Source organism: Mandrillus leucophaeus, unplaced genomic scaffold (genome assembly GCF_000951045.1).
Source record: "Mandrillus leucophaeus isolate KB7577 unplaced genomic scaffold, Mleu.le_1.0 Scaffold691, whole genome shotgun sequence".
Taxonomy (NCBI): Eukaryota; Metazoa; Chordata; class Mammalia; order Primates; family Cercopithecidae; genus Mandrillus; species Mandrillus leucophaeus.
Window position 1 is genome coordinate 25885 of NW_012107486.1, and position 13893 is coordinate 39777.

Below are 13893 nucleotides of genomic sequence, written 5' to 3' on the forward strand. Positions count from 1 at the left end.
TGCTCTAAAGGGGCCCCATCTCCCTGAAAACCAAGGAATTCAGAAGCCTGGGGTCCTCCCAAGTCACGTATCAGTCCCTCACACCCCAACACCCTTCTTATACCCATCTCAGAAGAGTGTCCCTGAAGTACGCTCTGGGTCTTTCGGGATTACCCACGCAGACTTAGAGAACCCCCACTTTTCTCTAGGATGCCGTGTCCCTGGTGGGGGGCATCTGAGGCTGCAGCTGGCCGTGCCTGTTCTGGGCCCCTGTAGCCCCCTCAGCAGGTATCATTACTGCATAAGAGACCCATCATTCTGCATTAATCTGGGATTCATCATGATAGCCATGACCATAATTAATTTATTTGGTATTAATGTGGATGAAATATGTACTGTCCTTTCAGGGGAAATCAGGCTGCCTATAAGCATTAGTTAAAAGGACCATTAAAATCAAACCTTCCCCAGATCCATTAGGCGAAGTCTTTCATCCTGAAGAAGATAAAGTTCTGCTGTGTGAAATGTCATGAATAATTAGGTTGATTGCTGTTTTAAACTCTGCCCTTGCTTCCCCAATGCCTCCCGCCTCCCTCCTGAAGCAGGGAAGGCTCACCTGCAGCCACGCACCCTCCTTCACTGTCCCTGTCGGCCCCCAAATTTCCCTTGTCTCCTGTGACTGCTGCTGCGCCTCTGTTGATCTCTGTGATCAGAATGGGGAAAGGGAGCGGAAACAACCCCGCTGGACTACACTTTCAGTGTGTCCGTTTCTCTTTCCTTCCCGGCCTTGGCAGGGGCCGGCCGCCTTGGTAGAAGCTGCCTTGGTGGCAGTGGGTGGCCTCCTCTTCAGTGTTGTTCTGGAAAGGTGCTGACCAAGGAGAAGTCTGAAGTGGCGTTTTCCAAACTGCAATCTGCAGACTCCTTGTCCCGAATGCTACAGGGGCTGAAAGGTGCAGCTTTCTGGGCCCTTCCCAAACCACCATGCCCCAGGCTGTGCGTGCATAGGAAGGGGATGGAGGCAGGCTCAGAGGGCTTTGTGTGTGCAGAATGGAGGTGAGGGGAGAAATGGAGGCAAAGGAGAGAGAACAGCTGTTAGGAGAGCCTTGCTCTGCTGACAAAGTGCGTTTTCTCCGCAGCGTGCTGTCCCCTGGCCAGGCAGGGCCTCCTCCCTGGGAGTGTGTGAGAAGGTGTTGCTGGGTGCTTTATACACACCCGCCTGTGGCACACACAGTTCCCTGTGAGGATGTCCTCTGGGATCAACCATAAGGGCGAGGAAGCCAGGAGGTGCAGGGGGAGACAGCCTGCTTTGAGGGACTTAGAAAGTCCACCTGGTGCGCCTGTGAATTGATGGGTGTTAATCAGACAGCCGGAACCCGGGGCATCAGCTTTGGAAAAGGTACCTGAGGGAGTCTCTAGTTCTCATCAGCCCCTTCTTTGGTGGTTGAAGAGTTCCAGGCACAAAGCAATGAAGCTAGATAGAGGCAGAGAGGACCAGACGGTAAGCTCTGGCTGGCTGGGGGGTGAGGCTCATGGAGTCCCAGAATGGTGGGGTAGGAGGGAGGCGGCTCCAGGAAGTTGGGGGAAGCCAGATGCCCCACTCCCTGTGTGCCCTAATCCTTTCCTGCTGCCCTGACAGGCGCTTCGGCACCAAATGCACAGCCTGCCAGCAGGGTATCCCCCCGACCCAGGTGGTCCGCAAGGCCCAGGACTTTGTCTACCACCTGCACTGCTTTGCTTGCATCATCTGCAACCGGCAGCTGGCCACGGGGGACGAGTTCTACCTCATGGAGGACGGGCGGCTGGTGTGCAAGGAAGACTATGAGACGGCCAAGCAGAACGGTAAGCAGCGTGGCGCCGCATGGTCCCCTCTCCAGGCCTTTGTTCGGGCCACGCCCTCTGCCTGAGGTGCCCTTCTCATGGCATCCCACCTGCACATCCCTCAGAGCCCTGTCTCTTATACACATCTAGATGTGTATAAGAGACAGGAGCCCTACTCATGCACCGCCACCTCTGAGAAGCATCCCAGATCTCCACACTGAGAGTTAATGCTGAACACCTCCCCGGCCGTTAGCACTCGCCGGCTGCATGGAAGTGCTCATCCAGCCGTGGTTCCTGAGAGCCTGCCTGTCTCCGTGGTAGGCTCAGAAGCAGCCAAGAACCTGGATGTTACCATGGTGGCGGCCTCCTCCCCTGGCTGGGGGCTGGGGTGCTGAGGGGCGGCTGGGAGCTTGGTCTGTATTGGACATGTGGGGCTGCCACTTAAGTTTTGCACATCAGGGTGCACATGGACCTCTCAGCAGGCCCTGCCTCAAAGGCCGTCGGTGAGAGCCCAGCACTGGCCTCTGTACACTTCACACATCTTGTATTTCAGTTAATTGTGTTCTGTTCCCCTCTCAGACTGTGGGCTCCTCCAGGGCAGGGGCTCCTGGTGTTTCTGCAGCAAGTGCCCGGTGAGTGCCAAATGAAGAGGCAGGACGCATGCCAGATTCAGGGAGGCTCCATCTCAGCAATACAGCTCCCTCCACCCACTTCAATATAGCCCCCTTCTCGCTTCACCGCAACTACTCCAGGGCCACTGCCCATGGTGGCAGCAGGAGCTCTGCATGGTGGAGGCTGAAGTCAGGTCCCTCATTTAGCAGCCACCCCTGGAAAGGCCTGGCTTGGCCTGGCAGCAGCAGCTCTCACCCTGCATGCCATGGTCTTGGGCAGCCCGGGGACTTTCCAGGATAGAGCCCAGAACAACACATTCCTCATGCTCCCCTTGCAAGGCCGAGCTGGACACTTTTATTCCTACAGCCCCACCTCTGGCCTCTCACTCCCAGATGCACCCACATGGCCGTGGGGTCAGGCCCTGGCTCTGAATTTGGGATTTGGCCAAACCCAACATGATAATCTCAGATGTGTGAACACACAAGACATCGAGTTCCTTGGCCTTTGACTAGAATTCTGATCAACTCAGGGTGTTACTGTGCAAAAATGACTCTTGTTGACAGCTCTGGGCTTGAGGAGAAAAAAATTTAGCAACAATTTTATGTATCTCCTTCTAGATCTTTTCTGGGCCCACACACATATGTTAGACAGATCTGATCAATAATGGAGAAATTGGTTTTTTGTTCAATAAACATAGTATAAAATAAGGGGGTTGTGGTGGTGAGGAAGCAGAGGGGATTCATGAGGGCCCTTTAGGTGAGCCAGCTGGAGCTGGGCTTGGCTTTGGTCCACGGCAGGAGTGAGCAGGGCTTCCTGTCTCTTTGAGGACCTCCCCTTCCACCACCCCCACAGCTCTGGCCTTTCAGGGTGGACAGAGGCCTTTGACCTCCTTCCTCCAGAGACCTGGGGCCTCTGCAAACCCATCCCAAGGCTCTGTGCCTGTAGGTACTAATCTGCTCTTAAAACTCACTCCATGCTACTGCCTTGAAGTCAATTGTGATGTCACGGGAGATTAGGGCACTTTGTCAGGGATGAACCATTACAGCAGATGGACTCAGAGATACCAAGACACCTTTGGAAGTCTGGTGCCATTCATCAGAGATACCAAGATGGCATGACCTCCCCGGCCTGCAGCTGGTTCTCCTCATCAGAGGCCTCATTTGGACTCTGAGCACTCTCAGCTCAGCATCTCCTGATATTGTGGGTGGTTCAAGAGATGAGAGAAACAAATGTTGATTGGTCAGAATCTGGCTGGGGAGGTGGGAATGACATTGTGGTGTTCACAGTTTTATCGATGAATATTTGCACCACAGCAGACCTCTGCAGGACGGTGGGAAGATGCTGAACTTGCTGTCAGGAGCTGGCTGGGCATCCCCCTACACAGGGAGATCTCCTGGCAAGTTGTAGAACTGGCTGACCGTCGGTTTCTCAGCTGTCTATGGGGGATCATAGCATCTGCCACGTAGGGCTGTTTTCCTGAGGTTTAAATAGGATGAGGCTTGTGAAATGCGATGTGAAATGAGTGAGACCAACGTAGAAGAGAAATGCAAACAGGGAGGCGAGGTGTGCTTGAGGTTTTAAAGCAGCTGAATGTTACACAGTATTTCTGACCTGTTCCCCAGGTCCCTCCCCCGACCCCACCTTGGCTGTCGGCAAGGCAGGGCTCCTCTGTCCTGGGCAATCGGTGATCCTTGGAGCAGCGGGGACTTCTGTCCACTGCAGAATGCCTGGCTGTCTTTTCAGGTTGTTTTAATTCCTCCTTGCTACTCTCAGCCCTCCTGCAGGCTTACAGTTCCCTCCCATTAGCTAAACAAAGGATCTCAGAGCAGTTACTTGCAGTTTAGTGTGAATGATTTTGTTCACTTGTGCTGTCTCCCTGGATATTTGCATTTTCAATATAATGAGGTTGCATTTTATGCCAGGGACAAGTTCTAGGAGACCCTGCATCATTCAAAACTAACATATTTTAAGACTAATTTTCCCATAGGAATTAATGTAGTGTGTGTGTGGTGGGGGTGGTATATTCTGAGAGCACATAAATCCATAACCAGTGAAGTGTATCTTTACTTTAATGCTACTTTTTATTTTCTCAGCATTATCTTGAATACCTTGCAGAACGCTCTCTCCTAAATTAACAGCCCAGGGTATCATGGGCTCCCTTGGCCTTCCTCATAGCGTTTTATCACATTTAACTTCCGTACCAAAGTTATTGATTTTTGGGTACATTTTTCAGCACGAGCACTGCCACTGCTACTTAATGAATACTTGGATGACATTGTTATAGGATATAAAAAAGATTTTAAATTATAATAACAGTGAATGTTAAAATAACAGCATATTAGTCCCCATCATTGCAAGAAGAAAGTCCCGTGCGTGTGAGTAGCAGGGCCGAACCAGCGGGCCACCAACCAGGATGACGGTCTATCCCAGTGGCGCTGCCATCTGGCTGTGGCGAAAAGAATTTAATTTCCCAGGCCAAGCTATTTTGAAATTCAGTGGTTCTCGAGGAATTAAAACATTTTTGGTGATTGCATTATTTCACAGTTTTTAATATAAAGACTGTATACAAGTGCACTATTTCCCATTTGCATAATTCAAAGTTGCATCAGACACTCCCGTGTAGACTATAAATATGCACAGAAGGGACTGACTCCTCAGAATTAAAAGGAAGGCATTTTGGAGGTTCCCCTTTGTCTTTTGGAATGACTCTCTAAGTAGTGTCATCTCTGCGGCAGGGGCTTCAGGGAGGGAGTTGGGCCACAGCAGTTCTGGGATGACAGTGGCCACGTAAGAGAATAAAACAGCCCACGGAGAAGGGAAAGCACGGGTGTGTCCCCCTCACTGTGTGCACGCATGTCCTGGCCGCACAGCTGCTTCATTCCTCTAGTGCCTCCCAAGACCAGGGCAGGCTGTGTTGCCCTCTGGGCTTCCAAGGGGGAGGTGAGTTACTGGTCCAAGTCACTCACTCAGCAAGAACACTGAAGCCAGGTCTGCTGACTCCAGGGAAAGCCTTGTACACTGTGAGGACCGAATGCATATAAAGTCCTTAGTCAACACCGGCACATGGTAGGTGCTAACACATGTTGGCTATTATTGTTTCTAAGAGAGGGTTTTCTTGAAAGAAAGGAGAAAAGACAGAGAGGAAGTCAGGAATGGCACAGAGACACTTTCAGGGGCACACAGGGGAGCAAGCACAGGGAGCAGAGCTGCCCGGGCCAGCTGCTGACTTTATTCTTTGTGTCCTCCAGGGGCACTGTGGAGAAAAGGGCAGTAAGCCTTAGTGCTGGGAGAAGAAACAAACCTTTCCGCTCATCTGTGCTTCTGAACACACCCATGTGCCTCTCTCTCTGCCTCACTTTGAATGCAACAAACCAGACTTTAAGAGGAACTTTAGCTTGTTCACTCAAAATCTGTAGAGGACTTTGTGTTGATCAATGTGTTGCCCAGAACATTCCTTAGACTAGTTTTTTCAAAAAATTTTGACTACGATCCACGGTAAAACTCATTTGACATTTCATCTCACTACATACATTCATACAATAAAAACTAAAGGTTAATGAAATGATCTTGCCATTCCATTCCATTCTCTTCATCTGATTTCCTCTTTTAGTTTTGGTCCACTAAGTTGACTTTACAGCCCACGAGTGGGTTCTGACCCATAGCTTAGAAACCTGCTTAGACACTATTGGGTGTGCAAGCTCACCCCTGGCTGTGAGCCCCGCAACGCCAGGGCCAAGGTGACATGGCTGTGGGGAAATGGGAGACTCCCCATGAGAGAGAGAGGAAGGTGTTTGGGGCGGCTTGAAACACAGACTTCAGCCTGGCTGTTCACCTTCACAGCTCCGGCAAGAACTCACGGGGATGTGCGAGCAGAGTGGTTGTCATGACAGGGACATGTGTGGAATTGGTGCATTCATTCAGTCTGATGAGACTTCTATGCAGCTGGGCTGGCAGGGGAGGGGAGGAGCAGGGAGCTGAGCAGAGAAAGGACTGCGGTCCTTACTTTCCAGTGGCTTGAGAAGGCCTGTGGTGCAGCAGCCGGTGCCATGAGATTGGGGACCTCTCCACTCTGATGTCCCCTGTGCCTCGCACTGCCCTGCCTACAGCAGGCAGGCTTAGGTGCAGAAAGGATGGAAGGAGGGTGGGGGAGGAGGCGCAGCTGCTGCAGATAGGCCGAAGCCAGTAAGCAGTGGTTTTTCCTTGCAGATGACTCAGAGGCCGGAGCTAAGCGGCCCCGGACCACCATCACAGCCAAGCAGCTGGAGACATTAAAGAATGCGTACAAGAACTCCCCCAAGCCTGCCCGGCACGTGAGGGAGCAGCTGTCCTCAGAGACAGGCCTGGACATGAGGGTCGTACAGGTGAGATGCCAGCACTCCTGTGCCCTCCGGGGATCCCAGGCCCGGGATGGGGTGGAAGGTGTCCTGAGTGACATCAGTTCACTGGTGGTTGGGCTCAGGGCCTGACCCCAGGGCTTTTGCCAGAACTGAAGAGTTCTGAGGCCCACCTGGGGAGAGGGGGTGGGGCTGACGGCACTCCCGGACCTGCGCTCCATTCAGGCTTCAATCTGCTTCCAGCCGCCTGCCTTGGGGGTCCCGGGGGCTTTGGGTTCGTGGTGGACGCCCCTGAGTGTGTCCCTTGTGCTTGTGTGGCAGGTTTGGTTTCAGAACAGAAGGGCCAAAGAGAAACGCCTGAAGAAGGATGCAGGGCGGCACCGCTGGGGGCAGTTCTATAAGAGCGTCAAGAGAAGCCGGGGCGGCAGCAAGCAGGAGAAGGAGAGCTCTGCAGAGGACTGTGGGGTTAGTGACAGTGAGCTGAGCTTCCGAGGTGAGCAGGGCTGGAGGGGCCTGGCCAAGGCCTTAGGAAAGTCCCCTGGGAATCTGTAATCCCTGGCACTCAGGAGGGATCTTTCTTGAGGCCTTGGCAACTGCCTCCCAAACACAGGCTTTTCCTTAAGACTTGCAGTGAAGGGTGGGGGAAATGGTAGTGGCCCTTTACCATGGGGACAGGAGTAGGAAACAAGATTGCTGAGGTCTGGAAGCTGGGATGGGCCAGGCCTCGTCCTGTGGCCCCAAGGCCTCCCCCTCCCCTCCTGCTGACTGGGGCCTCCTTCATCAGTCCACACAGCTATGAACAGAGGACCGGGTCCCAGCCTTGTGCCCCTAGCCCCTCTCCCATCTTTGTCCCCTTTGCTGGGACACTGGCCTACTCCGATGGTCCCCTAGAGTCACCCCTTCCTCCAGTCATGGTGGTGGAGAGGACATGCTCTGCAGGCCCTTTTTCCTGGGAAATCAGTGTTGTGAGTGCATGTGAGATGGGGAACTGGCTTCACTTCCGAACTCCCTTCCCCCACCACTCACTTCATTCTGTCCCCTGCACACAAGCTTTGCAGCATGCGCTATATTCAAATTCGTGCATCAGCAAAATTGCAAATTACTGCATGTTGTGAATCCTCAGGTTGTTTGCAAAGAATCATAACTGTTCTCAGTTACTGAGTTCCCAAATGTGGAAGGTCTTCTGTGGAGGGGGGAAGGGAAGAGTACTCCACTGGCGATCAGAGACCTGGTTTCCAGTGTGGCTCTGTCAAATCCATTCACTTCTCTTGAGCCCCAGTATTCCCATGGGGAATACCCCATCTTTGCCCCTCTCACTGCGTTGTGGGGATCAATGAACACAACCGACTATAGATGGGCTTGGGGAAAGCCTGGCACATCTGTATACCTGGAAGGCATGATTGTTTCCACAAGGAGCCTGCGGCTCCCGCAGAGGGCCCTGGTCATGTGGGATGACAGGTAAAGGCAAAAGGCTAACTCAAGGCCATTTGACAGTGGAGTGGAGCCTTCATCTTCCTGTTCCCTTTAAAGAGCATGAGCTCCCCCTACCATGTTTTTTCTAAGGGGAATGGGGGGCAGGCCTCAGAAGGGATGGGGTGTTGAAGTCTAGTCTGGGGAGGCCTTATTTAGGGATTGGTGCGTAGGAAATAGAAAAAGAAGTTTGTGGGACAGAGGATGGAACAAGTTGCCTGCCAGGACCACGATGCCCTGGGGGGACTGTAGTTCAGCCCAGAGGTCAGCTGAGCCCTAGAGGGCAGCCTCCTCTCAGAATACAGGGGCTGTGGGGCCTTGGGGACCGCTCATGGGACTAATGCTCACCTTCTAGGCTTCTTGGCAGGATTAGGAAAGTCACTTAATCTCATCCGGGCTGTTGAAGTCAACACCTAGAACATACTGGATGGTTAAGCTCATTTCTGTTGGATGCAGGCGGGTCCCTGGGCTGACCTATCATTGGTCTCTCTGGGAATAATTACCCAAAGACTAAAACTGCTCACCTCTGTTGGAGAGATGAATTCTTTCAAGTGGCAAAGATTCCATTAGATTCCTTTAATGAAATTCTTCAAGAAACAAGAAGGTTCATTTGCCTTAATCAAGTCAATTCCTTGTCCCCAGTGAAGAGTTTATTGAATACAGACAGAAACCAAGTCCTCTGATATTGAACCTCTCTTCCAGATAGACCAGAGGATTTTGTACAGATGTCTAAGAGTGGTCCTCAGCTTCCCTGACCATACGGGCCTGCTTGCTTCCCAACCAACTAAACCAAGCCCTTTCTCAGCTTGAAAGCTTTCAGGGTAAATCTTGTCAGTATGTAGTTTCCATTTGTGATGTGAAGACATCTGACCCACCCAGTCTTAGGCATTCATCCTCCTCAGTGTAGCCAGAGTATTAGTACACGAGCCACAAGGGACCAGCGAGCTCACCAAACATTTGACCATCCTTCTGGGACCTGGGAATTTAGTCTTTGCAGGTGTTTCTTGTTTTTCTCCTTCGCCTGGGTTGGCCTCTGGATGTCAGGCTGCCACATTGGTGTGTCTGACCCATGCTTGGCTGCAAGGCAGCTGCCGTCCTTGGGTGTCTTTCTTGGTCACATGTATTCCTAGGTTGTGAAGAGCAGGGGACCATCAGAGTCCTGGCGGCTGACAATAAATCTCCGTTCTTTTGTCCACAGAGGATCAAATTCTCTCAGAACTTGGCCACACCAATAGGATTTATGGCAACGTGGGGGACGTTACAGGCGGACAGTTAATGAATGGGAGCTTCTCCATGGACGGGACAGGACAATCCTATCAGGACTTGAGGGATGGGAGCCCCTATGGAATCCCCCAGTCTCCATCCTCCATATCGTCCCTGCCATCCCACGCTCCTTTGCTCAATGGGCTGGATTACACGGTGGACAGTAATTTGGGCATCATTGCGCATGCAGGGCAGGGAGTAAGCCAGACGCTGAGAGCCATGGCTGGGGGACCCACCTCTGACATCTCCACAGGAAGCAGTGTAGGCTATCCCGACTTTCCAACTAGCCCAGCCTCTTGGCTCGATGAAATGGATCATCCTCCTTTTTAAACTTCTCTCCTCCCCACCCTACCTGCCATCCTGGCTTGAGAGAATATCTTCAAGGATCAAAAGAGACTTACCTTTTAAGGATCGAAAGTACGCCAATGTGAATTTCCATTATTTTCAATGGAAGTCCTCCGCTGATTCCTAGAAGGCTGTGAGACCACAGGGCATTGTTTTCCTGGGGAAGCAGTGGGAGAGCAGCCTCATCTCAGAACACAGCACAGGGGGTAATGGCCTAGAGCTCTAGGGACACTGGCTTGTTGGGTCTCTCCCCTCCTGTTCTGCTTAGGGGCTTGGCTGCTCAGTGCTTTGGTAGCACAAGGTGACTGTGATAGGCCCCCTTGGGCTTTGGGAACTTTGCTCCAACTGGTGTGTCTCACGCAATGCCTCCCAAAATACTGCTCTCATGAGAACTGAGATTCCTGAGGTAGAGGCCTCACAGCCCTTGAGTAAAATAAAAGTGATTTCTGGACCACCCATATTGAACCCTATATTTCAAAATGAAAAGATCAGTTATTAAAGGTTAGTGAACACTTTGATGGCCACAGTTTGATATTAAAAATATGCCTCCTCCTTTTTTTTTTTTTTTTTTGTTTGCTCTGAAGATATTCTTTCCTACAAACCAGAGAATATGAGTTTGTTTTGGTTTTTAAGTCCCATCTATATAATTGACTCTGATAGCAAGAGGTGGTTTTCATTGCAGGTGACTGAGGCTGAGCTGAGTAGCCCTGGACCACTGCTGCAGACTGCCTGATGAGTCCCCTTGGTGCAGTGTGCCTTCTTCAATTCCTTGTATCATTTATTCCACAAGACAGGCTGTGGGCCACAGAATGAGCAAAACTAAAATGTGGGGAGAACAGAATGACAATCAGTGAACAGTTATAGACACATTTGGATTCCAAACCTGCAGTCTGTTCGACCATATCGGCTGATGCCAGTCTTCCAGAGTTCCCCATCCCTTGTAGGGTGAAATATTTGGAGTCTGTTTTGAAGGAGTTGGTTTAGATGAGCTTGCAAGTCTACCCCTCTGCCCCCTTAATAATGAAAGCTTTCTCTGCTGTCCTAGCTGACTCAATTGGAGGACAGTTTTGGTCATTTCCAGGAGCCAGCAATTTTTTTTTGGCCTACCTTGTTTGGGAAGAATAATTTAGGGAGCAGCCCTAAAATTGTCCAACGGGTTCTAAGTGGTCCTTGGGCTGCATCTCTCTGGATTGCTGGCTGGACACCTGCCATGCCTTGGGCTGCAGTCCCATGGTCAGAAAGCCAGAGCTCTCTGGCCAGTGGTGGTGCAGGGACTCCCTGTTGTGCAGGTTTGCAGTAGCACATCACTAGGCCTGAGGCCAGGGCAAGACCAACCGCCGCTTTACGAGTTGCCACTCCTGTGACAGACTACACTGCTGTGGGAAACGCTGTCCTGAATGGTGCTGTAGCTCCCACCCACCTTGTGCACCCATCTGCCATCAGGAAGCTCTCCATGTGCAAACTGGAATTTAGCCAGCTGGAATGTATTGCCGTCCCTCTGGGAAGCTGTGGTTTGCTTCTTCTGGCCTCCCATTCTCTTAAATGAGATCAGCAGAGTAGGAAAGGGTGAGAAGGCATTGCCTTTCTATCACATGAAGTGATGGGGCCAGAGACCCTAAGGACCCTTCCTTTAAGAATGGTTGGTCACCTTTTGAGAACTGCAAAGATTTAGGCATGTCATAGGCACACTAAGGAAGAATACACAGTTCCTCTTGGGCTGCTGCATCTTTTGAAAGCCCCTTTCCAGGACTAAACTAAATTCAATTAAGCTTCTTTAAAACAGTAAATTCCGGGATCAGCCTTCAGGCCACCTCTTCTCTGACCAATTTTATGGTGTACCCTTGTTTTTTGGTAGTGCTGCAGTGGTCATGATTTTTGCTTGAGGAGTCTGCAAACATAGACACTTCTCTTGAGGTTCCATGTTTATGGATGATGGTGTGTTAAGCCTTGCCAGTTCTGTGCTATTGGGAATTCTCCAATCGTGAACATTGGGGTGGGTAGGAAGACATAAATGCCATGTGAGGAAAGGAATATGCAGTCGTCTTTTTGGAGGATGGCTGCTTAAAGTACATAGGAGAAAAGGCTCTGCAGGGCAATGAACCAGTTGAAAAGCTGCCCACCCAGATCACTGTTGCAAGTTGACTATTTGGTTTAGCAACTCATGGGATTTCAGAGGCCCTTGATGTTTTTGGTGAGTGTAGTGTGGGGGAGAGCAGGCTCTTTAAAGGGGGGGGGCATCCTCCTCTGTGTAGCACTGTTTAAGATCACTGTAAGTTGACCAGTTTTTGTTTCTGTAAGTTAATCATACTAATTCCCAGTTCAGTAGTGGAAGTAGAGGCCTTCTTCATTATACTAACATAAATCTCTTGAGGAACTCAATGAACAGTTGACGAGGTCAATAGTTCTTTGGCGTCAGTACGGCTGGGTAGCTGGAAAACCCCTTAAGAGCACTGGTCTGAAAACCAGGAGAGCTTTGTTTTCCAGAGCCACCTCCCCAGAAAGCAGCAAACATTGCTGCCTGTTTAGAAGCACAGCCACAGTAGGTCTAAGATTTTAAATGGATCTTCCTGCAGGTGGGGTTAGCATTATGGATGGGCTGATGCGACTAATGAGCCATTGCAAGACAAGACTCTTCTGGGGTTTGGAAATGGAGAAGAGCTGGGCATTCATTACCTTTAGCTTCTCTTAGAGGCACTCCTCTATTGCCTGGAAGCCTATTATGGGGTATAAGGTGCTACATGATAGCTGTTTCCCCCCTTGCTAAAATGACATGGATGAATTTTACAAATGAAATGAGACCTTCTAGAGGCTATCATTATCTGCAGTGCTTGCCTGGCCAACTTTAGAGTAGGAAGCTCTTGAATCCAGGAGCAAATTAGTTAAAACCCCAAGTTCCAGTGGTAACTGGTATAAGCAAAATGGAAACTGAGGGGCTATGGAGGAATCTCTGTTTGTTGGAACGTAATGAAACCATGGAGGAAATACCAGATTTAAAGGCTAAGAAGTTGGCCCGATGGGTAAATCAGTGTTGGGAGTCAGGTTCTTGGCCCTTCAAGGACTTGCTGTGCAACCTCAGGCAAATTCCTGTCAGTCTTTGTGCTTTCTCTTTCTTGTCTCATCTGACAGTTATGAATATAATGTAAAACAAAGATCAACTATCATATTGCTAACATTGTTCCTGCAAATGAGTACTGTGAAACATCAGGGAAAGAGGAAAAAATTAAGACACAAGAAAAGCATTTGGCAGTGTCCTTAAACTTTTGGGGGGCCAGTATAAAACATGAAACCTAGTAAGATAATTGGGCCATTAGATCTTCATCATTAAGCTCACTTTGCAAGGAAGTGTAAGAAATCTGTAAAACAAAAGACATTTCTATCTCTGAAGCTCAAGCTGGTGATTTCCAACTGCCTCTTTACAGGAGGGGGCTCAAGGCTTCTGACGAGCAAAGGCTGTGTGTTGTATGACAGCCCACTCTCTGCACCTCCACTCCCACATGCCACGACTGACAACTTGGTTATAACCATGAGAATAATTACCATACCTCCCCAGCCAGCAGGGTCTGGAAGGCCTGAGGAGGCTCATTTTTAAACATTGCACTTTAAAAATTGGAAGCTGTGAGACGAAGAAAAATTCAATTAAGCGGAAATGAGTTTTGTTTTATTGCCTGCTGCTGAAGGGCTCTGGGCATGCTGAAAGCTAAATAAAAAGCACATCACTGGCTCTCTCTTTCTTGGATTGGTCAATTGGCCCTTTTTGCAGTAGTTGCTCCAACTGCTCTAAACACAGTGAGTGACTGGAGCCAAAAAGAGAGAGCTCAGCAAAGTCATCCCATCCACACTCTGCTTGGTAGGACCACACTAAAAGCACAGTTTCATGCTGCTAGCTCTGGTGAGGAGACAGCTGCAGGTTTGGGAGGTGCACCAAGCAATCCTTTGCTTAGGGAGGCAGAGCACAGGTGAACAGAGGAAGGACAGCCCCACTCTCATCTGTTGCCCACCGAGAGGCAAGAATCACACCAACTTTCCCACTTGAGGACTGTGTTCGGCCAAACAAGCAGGTTCAGGGCTGCGGGAT

General features: G+C 50.4%; 1 protein-coding gene across 1 annotated transcript; it reads left to right on the forward strand.

Moving 5' to 3' along the window:
* Positions 1-1565: 1565 nt before the first annotated feature.
* LOC105555615 (LIM/homeobox protein Lhx4) lies at positions 1566-10272 on the forward strand. The gene is made up of 4 exons (XM_012002631.1): positions 1566-1815; positions 6613-6767; positions 7062-7233; positions 9409-10272. Exons 1-4 carry the CDS (start codon positions 1566-1568, stop codon positions 9801-9803), a joined length of 972 nt encoding a protein of 323 aa, XP_011858021.1. The 3' UTR covers positions 9804-10272.
* The last annotated feature ends 3621 nt before the right edge of the window (positions 10273-13893 follow it).

Excerpts from the sequence above, each read along its gene's own strand:
- LOC105555615 (XM_012002631.1), top strand. The coding sequence starts at position 1,566 with ATGCCCCACTCCCTGTGTGCCCTAATCCTTTCCTGCTGCCCTGACAGG. Across the intron at positions 1,816-6,612 it reads TGAGACGGCCAAGCAGAACG|ATGACTCAGAGGCCGGAGCT; the intron begins GTAAGCAGCGTG and ends TTTTCCTTGCAG. Across the intron at positions 6,768-7,061 it reads TGGACATGAGGGTCGTACAG|GTTTGGTTTCAGAACAGAAG; the intron begins GTGAGATGCCAG and ends CTTGTGTGGCAG.